Genomic DNA, 17,656 nt, shown 5'->3' with positions numbered 1-17,656 from the left:
TGTTTCAAGTACCCTCCTCCCAACAAGGTTTCAAGAAACTCATTACCCTCCTCTCATGTATATAAGCTATCCCTAGGTTCAACAAGGCAAGGCAGCTTTGGGAATGATCCCTTGACTTTTTCTTGGGCTGCTTTCTCATAATAAAGCTTTCTTCATTTCAAAATGACTGTCTCAGAATTTGGCTTATTACACATTTGGTGCAGGAACAAGTTTGAGTTCTGTAACGACAATACCTCTATTTAGACTTTCTATGGGTAGAAATATAAATCATTTACTGTTTGTGTTTACCTTTTTTCAATCAACATTATTGTAAATTTCATCCTCTTTATTGTATGTAGTCATTTTCAAAACCTAATTCCTGTGAGCAAGTGAATCTCTTTTTTTTTTCCACTTAATTTTAGTTAATTAACCTACAGTGCAATATTGGGTTCAGGAGTAGAATTCAGTAATTTATCACTTATATGCAACACCCAGTGCTCATCACCACAAGTGCCTTCCTTAATACCCATCATCTGTCTAGCCCATGCCCCACCCACCTCCCTCTTTCAACCCTTTTCTTTTCTCTATCATTAAGAATCTCTTATGATGTATTTCCCTCTCATCTCTTCCCCCACCCTTCCCATATGTTCATCTGTTTTCTTTCTTAAATTTCACTTATGAGTGAAATCATTAGGTATCTCTCTTTCTCTGACTGGCTTTTCTCACTTGGCATAATACATTCTAGCTCCATCTACGAATGCAAACTGGTGCAGCCATTATGGAAAACGGTATGGAGGTTCCCAAAAAAGCTAAAAATAAAACTACCCTATGATCCAGAAATTGCAGTATCAGGTATTTACCCACAGGATACAAAAATACAGTTTGAAGGGCTACATACACCTCAATGCTTATAGCAGCATTATCAATAATAGCCAAACTAAGGACAGAGCCCAAATGGCCATCAACTGGTGAATGGACAAAGAACATGTGGTGTATATATATGGAAATGAAAAGTTACTCAGCCACCAAAAAGAATGAAATCTTGCCATTTGAAAGTAAATCTTACCGTTCAAAGTTTTTATGTCACTTTTCTTTGTCTTGAGCATATAAGAACAATAAATTAACTTTGCCTATTTGTCCATGGGGTCAGGTCCCCAGCCCTGTAATATATTTTAAACAATTTCTGAATTTGGGGAGGAGGTAATTTATGAATATATTTCCAGAATTTGGTTAACACTAGTAGAGGTAGCATAGAAAATTATAAAGAGGTGCATGGCTTCTAAAAACAGACTGAGCTGGAATCCTCCTTTTTCTTCTAGCTGTGGAAAATTAGGTAAGTTATAAAAGTCTTCTAACTCAGTCTTCTCATACATAAAGTCAAAAGAAAACAGCACCTAGCTCATAAGACTGAGATACTCAAAGACTTCACTAGACTGCCTAAGTATTTACTTAGTTTTTCAAATACTGTCTTTTAGATACAGACTGAAGAATTGCTTTACGCCACTCTCTCTTTAGTAGCCTAAAATGAGTCTTACCTTCCTTTAGACACATCAACCTATCTGACCAATTATGCTCAAAATAAAATCATATGCAGAACAACCCTGAGCAAAGAGTTCTAGCCTTGCAAACTAAAATGATGACAAGTAGTATATATATTTTAGCTCCTCTTGCAATTTGGAAGGATCATCCATACTTTTAGGGAAGTTAAAGACCTAGCTTTGTAAATTCTATGGCAGGCAATAGATTTAAAAATCATGAACAATGATTTTACATACAGATGACTTTTTGGTACTAGTTTGCCTTGCCTTTTTCAGAATATTTTAATTCTTCATGGTGACTTAATGTGTTGTGATGTCCTCTGGAGTTCTGGACTTAGCTGATGGGTACTAGCAGACTATAAGCCCTTAAAGTAACACTAAAATCTGTCTGTGAAAATGGCTATTTTGTGTAATGGTGAAATGGTAATCAACTGGACTGCCTCGTTGAAAGGTGTAGGCTGCATATAGACTGGAAAGACTCCAGACCATTCTTTTTAAATCCTCCTTCCTAATTCTTGTTTTTTGTTAAAGCTGGGAAGAGAAACAGGCGATTGCAGCCACTAGGTGGCAGTCAAGCTTCTTGTAAATTTCTTGCAGTTTTTGTTCAGAGTTGTACACACCCAGCTTTAGATTAATTTCTTTAGATCAATTAAAAAAGATTTACTTCTACCCATTGGAAAATTTGACAATAGCCTGAAATTAGTAATTTTTTCCATGTCAAATAGATTAAGCACAAATGTTAGTTTCTATCATCCCAAATATATGTCATTTTATAAAAATATAAAATTTTCATCAGATTGTACAAACATATTAAAATCAGTAATTCTCTATACTGGAGATGACATATTTAGAACATTTATGACATATATATTGTATTCTTTGGAATTCAGGAAAAATTTCAGAAAAGTACTAAGTCTTAGAATGTCATGAGCTAAAATATTAAATAACATTGAAAAATAATAGGAAAACATAAGATTATCATATTTGAAACATTATATTCTAAGCCCAAGAAAATCGACTAAAAATTTCAATGATTTAAAGTGTTCATGGGGCGCCTGGGTGGCTCAGTCAGTTGAGCATCAGACATCAGCTCAGGTCATGATCTCACGGTTGTGGGTCTGAGCCTCGCATCAGGGTCTGTGCTTACAGCTAGCTCAGAGCCTGGAACCTGTCTTCGGATTCTGCCTCTCCCTCTTTCTGTCCCTCCCCTGCTCACACTCTCTCTCTCTCAAAAAATAAATTTAAAAAAATTTAAAAAATAGTGTTCATACCAGTGGCTAATTTCAAGTAAATATATATGTATATATATTATATATGTAAGGAAGAAAATGTGTATATATATGTATATATAATTTATAACATTAATAGTTTCAGTATTGAATGAAGAAAGTTATAAAACTTCACTGGGGGATACAAAAGAAGGCCTGAAAATGTACAGAAATAAACCATGTTTAGGATTAAAAAGACCAATATTGTCAATATCATATTTCTCCCTAAATCAATGTGTAATATTAATGCAATTATAATTACTAAGTATTCATGTCATTTGATAAAATCATTCTAGTTCATACTAATAAATAACTGAACTGGTTTCAAGACAATCTGAATAGTAATGAGGATGCTTATTTACTAGATATTAAAATGTACCGTAGATTGACTTATAATAATTAAAACAACTCGCTATGGAAGGAATCTCAAAGGCATTATGTTGAGTGAAAGAAGCCATGCTCAAATACTTAATGTGCACAGTGAAGGACACAGTCAACAAACTAAAGGGCAATCTATGGAATGGGGAAAGATATTTGCAAATGACATATTGGGTAAAGGGTTAGTAACCACAATATATAAATAATTTCTACAACTAAACACCAGAAATACTAATGATCCAATTGCAAAATGGGCAGAAGACATGAATAGACATTTTTCCAAAGAAGGCCTACAGATGGCTAAGAGACACATGAAAAGATGCTCAACATCACTCATCAACAGGGAAATGCAAATCAAAACTACAACTTGATACCATCTTACACCTGTCAGAATGACTAAAATCAATAGCACAAGAAATATTAGGTGCTGGTGAGGATGTGGAGAAAGGGGAACCCTCTTGCACTGTTGGTGGGAATATAAACTGGTGCAGCCACCCTAGAAAAGAGTATGGAGTTTCCTCAAGAAGTTAAAAATAGAACTACCCTATGATCCAGCAATCATACTACTAGGTATTTACCCAAAAGATACAAAAATACTATTTCAAAGGGATAGATGCACCCCAATGTTTACAGTAGCATTATTTATGATAGCCAAATTATGGAAATAGCCCAAATGTCCATCAACTGATGAATGGATAAAGAAGTGTTATATATGTGTATATACACTGAATATTATTCACCCATAAAAAAGAATGAAATCTTGACATTTGCAATAACATGGATAGAGTGAGACAGTATTTTGCTAAGCAAGATAAATTAGAGAAAGACAAATACTATATGATTACAGTCATATATAAAATTTAAGAACAAAACAAATGAGCAAAGGAAAAAAAGAGAGAGGCAAACCAAGAAACAGACTCTTATCTATAGAGAATAAACCGATGGTTACCAAGGGAGAGGTGAGGGGATGGATCAAATAGGTGATGAGGATTAAGGAGTGCACTTGTGATGAACAAGTGTTGTCTCAAAATGTTGAATCACTATATTGTACACTTGAAATTAATATTATACTATATGTTCACTAACTAGAATTTAAATAAAAACTTAGAAACAACAAGAACAAAAAGAGTATTTAGAGCCATAAATGTCCACCTTGCCCAGCTCTGTGGATGGCTGCCATGTCTATTCTCACCCCAGCAGAAGTTTGGAGCTTTATTCTCTGCAGAAGTCTCTGAGTTGCAGGATATGAGGCACATACCTTAATCCTAAACCTAACCTTAAACTTAACCTTACCCCTAACTTTAAACCTAATGATAACCCAAACCATAACTCCCTGAAACCTCTAATCCTCAACACTAAACATAATCCTAACCTAACCGTCTGGAGAAACCTCTGAACTGCTGACTGCTGGATATCAGGCACATATCCTCACCTTGGTTCTAATCCTAACTTTAACCCTAACCATATATCTGGGGGGAAAAATTACATGGTGTATATATATATATGGAATATCACTCAGCCATAAAAAAAATAATGAAATTGTGCCACTTGCAAGGATGTGGATGGAGCTAGGGACTATTATGCTAAGAGAAATAAATCAGTCAGAGAAAGACAATCACCATATGATTTCAACTCATATGTGGAATTAAAGAGGTAAAACAAACAAGCATAGACAGGAAAAAGAGAGGTAAACCAAGAAATACACTCTTAACTATAGAAGACAAACTCATGGTTACCAAAAGGTAGGTAGGTGGGGGGATGAGTTAAATAGGTGATGGGGTTAAGAAGTGCACTTGTGATGAGCAACAGGTGTTGTATGGAAGTGTTGAGTCACTATATTGTACACCTCAAATATTACACTATATGTTAACTAACTGGAAGTAAAATTAAAACTTTTTTAAAAGGCTACTTACTATATGATTTCACTTACAAGACGGTCTGGAAAAGGCAAACTGCATACAAAAAAAAAAAAAAAAAAAAAGATCCTATCATCAGAGCCATAAGATAGGAGAGAGGGGTAGACCACAAAGGGGCACAGGGGAATTTGAGGGTTGATGAAATTTTCCTATAATCTCGTGATGGTTACATGACTATGCATTTGTCAAGACTCACAAAAGTGTATACTAATTTCTTTTTCTATTTATAAACTTAAAAAGAAAAGCTTGATACTGGAACAAAGAATTGATTATAGACTTTGCAGAGGTATCAGTTACCCCCTGTAGTCCCCATGAATCAATTTATCAGTAGACTCAGAAAAAAGGAAGAGACAAATATTAGTATTATTATGATAAATTTGTATTAGACTTACAACCATGTACCATAGCCCTGTAAATGCCACAGCATAAGTGCGAATTTAGTTCACAGTTCCATCATGGGCTGTAAGCTTTCTGAAAGTCTGGATAAACCTCTGACACATTGTTCCAGGCTCACAAAGTATGTGAAGAATGGTTGGAGGTACTATGTCTGGGGCAACTCAGTAACTAAAAGTTAATACACATTAAGTAGGGATTATGTACTAAATGCACTTTTCTAGCATCAAAAAGTAATTACCAAGGCACTCAGCTAAATAGCAATGTGAGACATCATCTATGTGCATTTTCTATGTACAGATTCCCAAAAATAACAAAAAACTACAACTATAACAGCAACACTAATAATGTGTTTGTAAAGATTAAAAACACGCTAGGGTGCCAGGGTGGCTCAGTCTGTTAAGGATCTAACTCCTGATTTTGACCAAGGTCATGATCTCACAGTTTGTGATTTTGAGCCTGGAGTTAGGCTCTATACTGACATGTAGAACCTCTTGGGATTCTCTCTCTCCCGCTCTCTCTGCCCTTTCTCCACTTGTTCTCTCTCTCTCTCTCTCAAAATACATAAATAAACTTTAAAAACATACCAGAAGTATAAAAGAAACAATAAAGAAGTTTTTATAAAGAAGCTAAGTAGATAAAAAGAATGTATTCATTTTTTTTCAAATTTGCATGAGGAAAAAGTGAAGAGATTTTTTTTTAAGTTCATTTATTTATTTTCAAAGAGAGAGAGAAAAAAGAGAAGGCATGAGCTGGGGAGGGGCAGAGAGGGGGTAAGAGAAAATCCCAAGCAGTCTCCACACTATCAGCAAGAAAACCCGAAGTAGGGCTCCATCTCACTAACTGTGAGATCATGACCTGAGCCAAAATCAAGAATCAGACACTTAACCCACTGAGCAACCCAGGTACCCGAGTGAAGAGAGAATTTAAATGCATATCTTCCAGACTGTAGATGTCATGCTTCAACCATTGACAATGAAAAAGAGGGGTTTGCTATCTAACAATTACACCTACTGTTTTCTCATACAGAAATTGAAATACATTAAAAGTTTGTTCCTTAATAATGTCCAAAACAAAAGATTATCTCTTTGGAAGCATCATCTACAAAGTGGGTTTTGAATTTATATGGCGAGTCCTTATCTTCTTAATGGCTGCTTTTACTTCTTGATTTCTTAATGTATAAATAATAGGATTTAGGAGGGGTGTGAAAATTGTATAAAACACAGAAAGAATTTTATCTACAGAGTATCTGCTGAAGGGCCATACATAGATAAAGACACAAGGGGCAAAGAAGAGAGTCACGACCGTGATGTGTGCCGAGAGTGTGGAGAAGGCTTTGGAAGAACCACTAGCAGCACGGTGCCTGACTGAGTGTACGATGACTGTGTAGGAGACAAGCAAGAGGAGGAAGCAGACCAGGGACAGGAGGCCACTGTCGGCAATGACCAGCAGTTGTAGCATGTAGGTGTCCTCACAGGCAAGTTTGATCACAAGGGGAAGGTCACAGAAAAAGCTGTCCACCACATTGGGACCACAGAAGGGCAAATTCAACATGAAAGCCATTTGACTAGATGAATGCACAAATCCAACTGCGTAGGAGGATAGCAGCAGCCCGCCAAGCACTCGTGGGTTCATGATGGACATATAATGGAGGGGTTTGCATATGGCAACATACCTGTCTATTGCCATGGCTACAAGCAACATCATCTCACTCCCACCCAGGAGGTGCATGAAGAACATCTGAGAATAACATCCCCACCAAGAGATGGTCTTCTGTTTTCGGAGAAAATCCACAATCATCTTAGGGGTAGCAAAAGAAGCCAGGATCATATCAATACAGGAGAGATTGATAAGCAGAAAATACATTGGTGTATGAAGGCGTGAGTCAAAGGTCACGGTGACCAAGATGAGGAGGTTTCCTAACACAATGCCAGCATATACCACAGAGAATCCTAGGAAAAATAAAATCTGAAGATTCTGAGATTTGGAAAGTCCCAGCAAAATGAACTCAGACACCACTGAATGGTTTGCCCTTTCCATGTTGTCAACTTTATCTCATCATAATCCAAATGAGTACACATTGTGGCCATAAAAGTTGTGTTTACACAAAGGATGGTGCATGTTGGTGTCTAATTTTGATACTCAGACAGGGTACCTGAACTTAAAGCACCTCCCACTTTTGGGAAATTTTGTTGGTCAGTGATATCTTAAATGGCCCAGAGCAGCATTCCAAATAGTAAGTAGAATTCAGAGTATACAATTCTGAAAGACAAAAATAAAAAGAGCACATGAAATCACAATCATATAGGTTGCAAACTTAGAGTCCAAAGACCTTAATATAACACCTAGCTGAGTTACTCATTGGGCAATATAATGACAAGTATCTCCTTTTGAGAGTTATGTTTCCTACTCAGTAAACAAACAAATAAACAAAATCAGACTCCATTATATTGAACACCTCTTTGTGCTATAAAGGTCTCCATAAATAAGATAATGATCACAGTAGGTTCTACATTCAAAGAATAATACTGAGTTTCTTAACCTGGACATGATAAATGTAAAAAATATAGCAAGGATTCTAAAGACCCATACTTTGAAAGAGATTCTGGTAAAGAACTATTAATTAATATCTTAAATTAAGTCTTACTTATAAGTTTTTAGGTCCTGAGAAATGTTCATCTCTTCCCTGCTCCATTCTTGCATGAATCCCTCATGGCTCATGCTAGTAGCAGTGATAGTCACTATACACTAGTAGAGTCAAACCATATAATTTATATATGTATATACAATATATGGTAAGTATATATAATTCATTCACTCAAAGTTTAACATTATTTCCTCAAATGACTCTTCTAGGATTTTAAGCAGGATATTCCAAGGATGTAGAAAGTCCACAGCCAAACAGAACTGAATTTATTTCATTTTCAGTGTGTATTCATTCATTCACTTGTTTCTTGCTATAGATAGGACTGCTGTGCATGTTTATTTATCACAAGCTTCAGAATGACAAAATGAGGTAGCTTGAGATTGATTGATGTGGGTAAATAAATACCATTATTTCAGTACAGTCACCTAAATTTATGCCATAACTTTTTCATCAGCCCGTGTTTATAACAACACTGGTTTTGCTCTAAAAAATTATTTTTATCAGTAATGGTTTTTCAATTATCTAGATTCTTACATGTTTTTTTGAGTAGTTAAAGTATAGCCTTCCTTTCATGTCATTATTATTTACCAGAGAGGAGAAAGTACTTTCATGGGAAAGTGCCTCATGTGAATCCCAGGAATAGCCTTGCATCTCCTTTTCCCACATTCCCATCAATTTCCCGCAATTCATGTTCCCAATCATCTGAAATAAAAGAAGAAGCATCATAATGCTGTGCACTCTGTTTCTCTGAGGCAATCCCATGAGTACATTTATCCAACTGGGGATGAATTTTTTCTAATAAACATATCCTGTCACGGATTTCCTACTCTGAGAACCTTGGATCGACACAGAGTACAAAGTCACATTAAATACGTAAACTTATTTCCATGTTTAGAAAAGTAGTATCTCCTTTCAATTTTATCGCTAATACTTAAATATCCACACTAATATACCTTTTGAAATCTAATTTTTAAAACTGCATTTGAAGAGAAAACAATAGACTTCAAATATACATGAAGTAGTTCATACACATTCTTGCATCTGTCTGATATCTATTGAAAGAGTGAATGAATGAGTAAAATATATAATGAATATTTGGGATCTAGATTAAAATCAATGTTAAAGCAAAAGCCATGTAAATTAGGATTTTTAAACATATTTTTAAATGTCAAATTGGATGTTGAAGCATTTTTAAACAGAAACAGAATGACCATTTCAATAAAATTGTTAGAAGTATGTATTTTTCCCTAATTTTTTTTAAAAGGATCAAAAGTGAGTGGAAAAGAAAACATGGTACTCAGGGCAGAAGGATACTGCTAAGAGTCTATTTCCTGGATACCCTAAGAACAGTAATATACACATTAGTACAGTGTGTGTATTCTTTGTGTGTTGTGGGTACTAGTATATGTTTACATTTATTATATGATTTTTATTAAAACCATAGTGTTCAATGCTATTTATTGAGAGAATAGTGTTCATATGCATAGTTATTTTCCTTGGGTTTGTCAATACATTAAAAATATATTTCTAAGAGCATATGAAAATCCAAAACATTTTATGGCTATATAGAATTGCATTTTGTTGATGATGCATAATGTAATTACCCCACAAACACAGTTTACTTTTAGGAATTGAACACCACTCATAAGAATTCTGTTTTCATCCTATCAGTGTCTCCTTAAAACAACAACAATTACCTAACTCTCTTATCAATTCCCAAGTTCACCTAGGCCTTCACAATCAGCTTCTCATCCACTCTAAATACTGAATATTGTTTTTTGATGGTGCCAAAATACAACTTCTCTTTCATTAAAAAACAAATTCATGTTTTTCTATATTCCTCATCCATTTTGTTTTCTATTCCTACATGTTTTCTTCTTTTTAGGTAGACAAATCCTGTCCATATAATCATAACCTTCAGGACACTTTGAGGCCTCTCTTTTATCAAACCAATAGTGATTTGCAGTGTACTTATGGTCCATTTTATGTGCTCTACCATTTACTTATTCTCTAGGTATATAATGTGCATTAGGTATAAAAATTCTGAAACTGAAGGAACACTAGAATAAGAGCTGTGCAAATTTGTTCTAATCTGAGGTATCTCATTTTTAGCGTTGTGATTCTTCTTTCCTGGATCACTATTAAGCTCCTTGAAAATAGACTAATTATCCTTATATTCTCCACTATAGATGTTATAAGGGTCATCAATAAAGATGTTGATGAAGTGAGTGAAAGCTGACAGACATTTAGAGAGAAAAACTTTGGAATAATGCACTAGTAATAAATAACTGTAGAATAGATAGGTTTATTGAAAGTCAAAGAATTTTTCTCCTTTTTATTTTTTTCTGTTTTGATACTGTAACTTGCACCAATCTGTAATATTTCTTTAAAGCACACTTTCACATATTAGTTTTTACTTTAAACCACAGACATAGACACATACATGTACACATTCTCTCACACACTCCCTACAAGTGTAGAGGAGATTAGGGGTGACAGAGAAAAAGGAAAAATTTTATGTTTTCAAAGGAATTATTTTGATTATCTGCCCAGTCTCCTCCCCTCCCATAGAAACAAAGTTCCTTATGTTTATTCTTACTGTAAACAAGTTTCTAACTGTTCTAAAATGGCTGAGGAGAAAGATATATAAATAGCATTTTATAGATTATAGACAAATGAAATCAACATTTTATAAACAAAAAATAAAATCAACATTTTAATTCTAACACACAGACTCACCATGCAGAAAATATAGTTGAAATGAGTATTAGAAGTAGAAATTTAACCATAGATCACAGACATCATATTATGAAGATAAAAGACAAATTGTGATTGATTTACATGTTGCTTGATCTACAGTGCACAAATCTCTCAAACTTCTTGAGAATATATGAGTAATTTATTTCATTAAAATGAATGTTTAAAAAGTTTTGTAACCTTAATACAGAAGAATATGAAACAAAAGCAATTATGGCTTACTCAGTTTTGCCAAAAATCATGTTGTTGTCCACAATGATACTAGTCAAATGAGCTGATATTTGTTGTTTGTTTGCTTGTTTAACAGAACAGAATAAATTGAAGTGTTAAGTCTAGTAGGTTTATAAGCACAGGGAATAACACATTTCTTTGAAAAAACAGCAAAGATTTCAGTCAGCCACCTACTTCTTGAGGAGTCACAGTTTGGCATTAATTGGAAATGCTCTCCAATGTTTACTGGTAATAATATGGACATTAGGAAGTTTGACATGAAAACTCTTAAACAGATGGAAAATAACATCACTTCAAGTATATCAAAAGTGTACTCAATTATTTAATTTGCCCCAAGCTGTCACAATTACAATGAAAATATAATGTATTTGTATGACCACTAGACTGATAACGCCTTCTAGAATTCTCTAATGTTATCGTAGTGTTCATCTAAAGGGCTTTTCACATTTGACTCTACCTATGAACAATGGGATTGAAAGTCAATATCTAGAAATGGTTCTATATTGTTTTAATGTATGTTAAAGCTCCCTCTACAACTTACCGGTTTTACAGTGTTTCAGAACATTACTTGAGTCAGACACATTGAAACCTGGAGAAGTTCTCTTTCCAAAAATAATGGTATTTCCCTAAAATGACGACAAATATTATTTTCTCTCTTTTCTCTATAAAGAGTCATACATATTGAGAGGATGGTAATATAGAGGTGATGTATTTTGAGACCTAACAATGCTCAAGTGATGATAAATCCCAATGGGAATTATTAAAGATGCCATGTTGTTTTCCCTGAATTACAACAGAGAAAATTTTTATGGCATTGCATACTTACAGAAATTGATGTTTCTCTATCAACAACAGTTAAGCAGAGGACTATAAAACCACTATCAAAACTTACTTGAAGAATATTAAAAAAGATCAATCACAAACACATAGCTACCTTTTACTGTATACTAACCTTATCCCTGGAATTATTATAAACATAGCTGGGTCTGTCAAAACAGAAGATATAAAGATATAAAGCTAGGGAATTGCAATCTCTCACGTCCTTATTCCCACCTCCAGTTCTAAGAAATGTTTCCTGTGGAGTATCTCATTGGCTCTCTTTCATATCCAAGTGAAAAATATATCTACGCAGTATATTATCCATATGTTCATGCTTCTCTCCACTTCTATTTAAAGGAACATTGAATTTCTGTTTCAATGAGACCACTGCTCCAAATGTGATAAGAAATGTGAGATAGCCAGATAATTCAAGGTTCCTTTGGTCCCTTTTGTCAATTAGTAAAAGCTGAGTGCCTTTCTTGATCAGAGGAATTGTTCCACACAAAATACACTGATTCCAATATTAGAAACCTTTAATTGTATTCTCAGTGGCTGCTTCTGTAAGACCGATAAGGAACCATGTATTACAGCCTCTAACTCAGGAAATCAGTGGGTGAATCTTGATGAGCTGCTAGAGCCAACTGCTCTGTCCCAGAGAACCGTGAGGACGCTGGACAAATTTAAAGCATAGGTGCTGGCTGGGTTTGCCAATATTATTGCAAAAAAAAAAAAAAAAAAAAAAAAAAAAAAATTGAAAAAAAAAAAAAAAAAAAAAAAAAAAAAAAAAAAAAAAAAAAAAAAAAAAAAAAAAAAAAAAAAAAAAAAANAAAAAAAAAAAAAAAAAAAAAAAAAAAAAAAAAAAAAAAAAAAAAAAAAAAAAAAAAAAAAAAAAAAAAAAAAAAAAAAAAAAAAAAAAAACTTGGATAAACTCATTGCAAGAGAAGACAATAACTCAAGACATAAAGATTTAAAAAGAGGGAGATTTTGAGTTCCAGGTGTCCGCAGATGTGTGAGCTGGCAGGCTCAAGCCTTAATAATTGAGCTCTCTGCTTGCAAGATGGACACCTAGAGTTTTTTAGGACAGGTTTAGGGGGTTACGTGCAAGAAAGCAGGCAGGGAGCACGTAATCACAGGTGAGGTTGGGTATGTGTTTATCCCCTGATCATGGGCAGGGAAGGGAATAGGGGGGATGTCTTCTAGGCATTCCATTGCTAGCAGGGCTTTTCTGATCAGGGGATTGGAATGTTTCAGTCATTGTCAATGCTCTAATAAAGTGCGATATAACTGTTGGCGGTCTAGAGTTGAGCAAGAAGTCTCACTAACAAGAGGATAAGCAAATCCTAGAGCTGAGTAGGTGTCAGTTCTATTGAATTTCATTTTTAGACCACTGGGACTTCTGGAAGGAGTCCAGTATGATCTATTTGCTGGTTTTGTGCATGCTCTTGACTTCAGAGAAATCTGCCTAAAATCATCGTTGGATGGTTTCTCCCCATGGATTCTGAGTTAAGTCCACAGCATTCACAATAATAGCTCTCAGTGGGTATGAGAGAAGTATGTCCACCTTTTCTCTGTTTGGATATTTTCATGTCATTTTATTTCATTATTGTCAGTAGCTAGTTCAGGAATCCCTGAAGCATCTAACAGAAACCTTAGCATTCCAATCTCCTAGCTCAGCACCAGGTCTTTTTTGGGTGGTTTCTACATGACTTGTCTTAATCTTCCTCTAAGTTCCCATAAATGTTTGCATGACTGAACACTGGGAGTGAGAGTAGTTTTATTTTCCAGATACCTACAGCCAAGATACTTGCCCATATAGCAAGACCCCTGGGTTAAGAGACTATCAACATCTAAAGGTGTCATTGGCCCATGAGCCTAATTCTTCCTGCACTGCTAAATAAGGAGCACTTGAAAGCATCCACCATGCAAATTTTTCCTTACCTTCTTCCTCAGTTTTACCATCTTCAGGACTTACAGTGGCTGATTTACAAACAATAACATGTCCTTCATTTTGTAAACTACATCAATAAGCAAGGAACATGTCTTAATTTGATCAAGAAAGAATAAAATGGTTTAAATCTGGGATTTCCAAGTTATTAGTCACTAGACATATATGGTTATTTTAGCTAACTGCTTTGTTTTCCTTTCCTTCCTTCCTCTTTCATTCAGTTGTTCTGTCATTCCAGCCCCATTTCCTCTTTTTCATGGTTCTGGAGTTTACATTATGCAACTCTAAATTATCACATTCCAATACATTCAAATAATTATTCCATATCACATATAACATTCTGAACTTCTCTACTTCTCTCCCCTTTGTACTATATTGTCATGTCATCATTTTATTTGTACATTTTATAAATACAATACATTGTCGTTGCAGCTTCATTTAACATTTCTGATGGCCATGAAATATGTAATCTTTTATTTGCTTGAAAATGTCTTTATTTCACCCTTAATTTTGGTATAGAATTCTAGATTGAGTTTTTCTTCTTTTCATATTTTGAAGATACACTGCATAATTTCTGAAAAAAGTCTATAGTTATAAATTTTTGTTCTTCTGTATAAAATGAATATTTTTCAGATTTTAAGATTTTATAAATTGCTCATTTTCAGCAATTATTGTATGTCCTGTAGTGATTTTCTTTATTTGTTTTTCCTGAGGCATTCAAACCTAATTTTGTTCTGTAAATTTGTACTTTTCATTAAATTAGAGTTTTTTAGACATTATTCCTTCAATTTTTTTTCCTGTCATCCTTGAATCCAATACCACATGTGTTAGATCACTTGACATTTTTCATAGGTTACTGAGGCTCGGTTAATTTTTTCCACAACTTTTTTAGCTTCTGCTTTCTCTTAAATTGTTTCTATTTTCTTTTCTTTTTAACTTAAAATTTTTTAATGTTTATTTTTAACAGAGACAGAGAGTGAGAGGGAGCACAAGCTAGGGAGAGGCAGAGAAAGACAAAGACACATAATTGGAACCAGACTCCAGGTCTGAGGTGTCAACACAGAGCCCTATGCAGGACTTGAACTTGTAAATGGCAAGATCATGACCTAGGCTGAAGTTAGACATTTAACTGACTGTGCCATCCAGGCACCCCTCTTCTTTTTAACTTTTTAAAAAATATATATATTTTAATGTTTTATTTATTTCTGAGAGAGAGAGAGAGAGAGAAAGAGACAGTGTGAGCAAGGGAGGGTCAGAGAGAGAGGGAGATACAGAATCTGAAGCAGGCTCCAGCTCTGAGCTAGCTGTCAGCACAGAGCCCGACACGGGGCTCGAACTCAAAAATGATAAGATCATGACCTGAGCCGAAGTTGGACGCTTAGCCGACTGAGCCACCCAGGCACCCCTCTTTTTAACTTTTTAAAAAATGTTTATCTATTTATCTTGACAGAGAGTGGGGGAGGGACAGAAAGAGAGGGAGACAAGAGAATCCCAAGCAGGCTCCATGCTGTTAGCTGGGGCTCTCAGGAATGGTGATACAAGAGTTGGGTGCTTAAATGACTGAACCACCCAGGTACCCCAGATTGTTTCTATTTTCTTTCCAGGAATTTATATTGTTGATGTTCCTTTGCCTTTTTTTAAAAATATAGTTTATTGTCAAACTGGTTTCCATATAACACCTGTGCTCATCCCAACAAGTGCCCTCCTCAATGACCATCACACCTACTTTCCCCTCCCCCTCAAGACCCCACCAACCCTCAGTTTGTTCTCAGCATTTAAGAATCTGTTATGGTTTGCCTCCCTCCCTTTCTGTAACTTCTTTTTCCCCTTCCCCTCCCCATGGTCTTCTGTTAAGTTTCTCCAGGTCCACATATGAGTGAAAACATATGGTATCTGTCTTTCTCTGTCTGATTTATTTCACTTAGCATAATCCCTCCAGATCCATCCATATTGCTACAAATAGCCAGATTTCATTCTTTCTCATTGCCAGGTAGTATTCCATTGTATAGATAAACCACATCTTCTTGACCCAGTTGTCAGTTGATGGATATTTAGGCTCTTTCCGTGATTTGGGTATTGTTGAAAGTGCTCCTATAAACATTGGGGTACATGTGCGCCTATGCATCAGCATTCCTGTATCCCTTGGGTAAATTCCTAGCCATGCTATTGCTGGGTGATAGGGTTTCTATTGTTAATTTTTTGAGGAACCTCCATACTGCTTTCCAGAGGGGCTACACCAGTTTTCATTCCCACCAACAGTGCAAGAGGGTTCCCATTTCTTTACATCCTTGCCAGCATCTATAGTCTCCTGATTTATTAATTTTAGCCACTCTGGCATGAGGTAGTATCTCAGCATGGTTTTGATTTGTATTTCCCTGATGATGAGTGACACTGAGCATTGTTTCATGTATCTGTTGTTTCCGGCTTTCTCCTCTAGGGTTTTGATATTTTCCTCTCTCACATTCAGGTCCTTCATCCATTCTGAGTTTGTTTTTGTGTATTGTGTAAGAAAGTGGTCTAGTTTCATTCTTTTGGATGTTGCTGTCCAGTTCTCCCAGCACCAGTTGCTAAAGAGGCTGTCCCCCCCCGCCCCCCGCCATTGGATACTCCTTCCTATTTTGCCAAAGATTAATGGGCCACACATTTGTGAGTCTAATTCTGGATTCTCTATTCTAGTCCATTTAGTATATGTGTCTATTTTTGTGCCAATACCATACTGTCTTGATGATGACAGCTTTGTAGTAGAGGCTAAAGTCTGGGATGGTGATGCCTCCCATTTTAGTTTTCTTCTTCAATATTACTTTGGCTCTTCGGGGTCTTTTGTGGTTCCATACAAATTTTTGGATAGTTTGTTTTAGTTTTGAGAAGAATGCTGGTGCAATTACATAAATGGCTTTTATGATGTTTAAGTAAATTCCTTCTATCCTGACTTTCTTGAGAGTTTTTATTAAGAAGCGATGCTATATTTTGTCAAATGTTTTTTCTGCATCTATTGACAGTATTATATGGTTCTTATCTTTTTTTGGTTAATGTGATGTATCACATTGATCGATTTGTGAAGATTGAACTGACCCTGCAACCCAGGAGTGAAACCCATTTGATCATGGTGAATGATTCTTTTCATATGCTGTTGAATTCAATTTGCTAGAATCTTTTTGAGAATTTCTGCATCCTTATTCATCAGGGATATTGTCCTGTAGTTCTCTTTTTTTGCTGGATCTCTGTCTGATTTGGAAGTCAAAATTATGGTAGCTTCATAGAATGAGTCTGGAAGTTTTCCTTCAATTTCTATTTTTTGGAACAGCTTGAGAAAGATAGGTATTAACTCTGTTTTAAATGTCTGGTAGAATTCTCCAGGGAAGCCATCTGGCCCAGGGCTCTTATTTGTTGGGAGATTTTTGATAACTGATTCAATTTCTTCACTAGTTATTGGTCTGTTCAGATTTTCTATATCTTCCTGTTTGAGTTATGGTAGTGTGTGTGTTTAGGAATTTATCCATTTCTTCTAAGTTGTTCAGATTGTTGGCATATAATTTTTTTCATTATGTTCCTTTGTCTTTTAAATGGAGTTTTTCAGTTTCTACATTGTATTTTGTAGCCCTAAAACTTCCACTTGATTTCTTAAAATATTCAATTTTTTTCTCATGTTTATGTTATCCAATAAACTTCCTTATTGTTTTAAAAATACATATTTTAGGATCTTTAAGATTTCATCATCTAAATCAATTCATCATCTAAATAAAAAAAATCAAATTTTTTTGGGTTATTTTTCCTCTTGGTTATAG

General features: G+C 35.1%; 1 protein-coding gene across 1 annotated transcript; it reads right to left on the bottom strand.

Annotated features, from left to right (window-relative positions):
* Positions 1–6,573: 6,573 nt before the first annotated feature.
* Positions 6,574–7,518, bottom strand: LOC120221076 (olfactory receptor 4K13). Its single transcript, XM_039218335.1, has one exon. The coding sequence runs from the start codon at positions 7,510–7,512 to the stop codon at positions 6,574–6,576; it is 939 nt and encodes a 312-aa protein (XP_039074266.1). The 5' UTR covers positions 7,513–7,518.
* Positions 7,519–17,656: the final 10,138 nt, after the last annotated feature.

The sequence above is a fragment of the Hyaena hyaena genome, unplaced genomic scaffold, assembly GCF_003009895.1.
Source record: "Hyaena hyaena isolate Hyena2069 unplaced genomic scaffold, ASM300989v1 scaffold_756, whole genome shotgun sequence".
Taxonomy (NCBI): domain Eukaryota; kingdom Metazoa; phylum Chordata; class Mammalia; order Carnivora; family Hyaenidae; genus Hyaena; species Hyaena hyaena.
The sequence above is the reverse complement of the archived record's forward strand: the minus strand, read 5'-3'. Positions and strand labels throughout refer to the sequence as shown.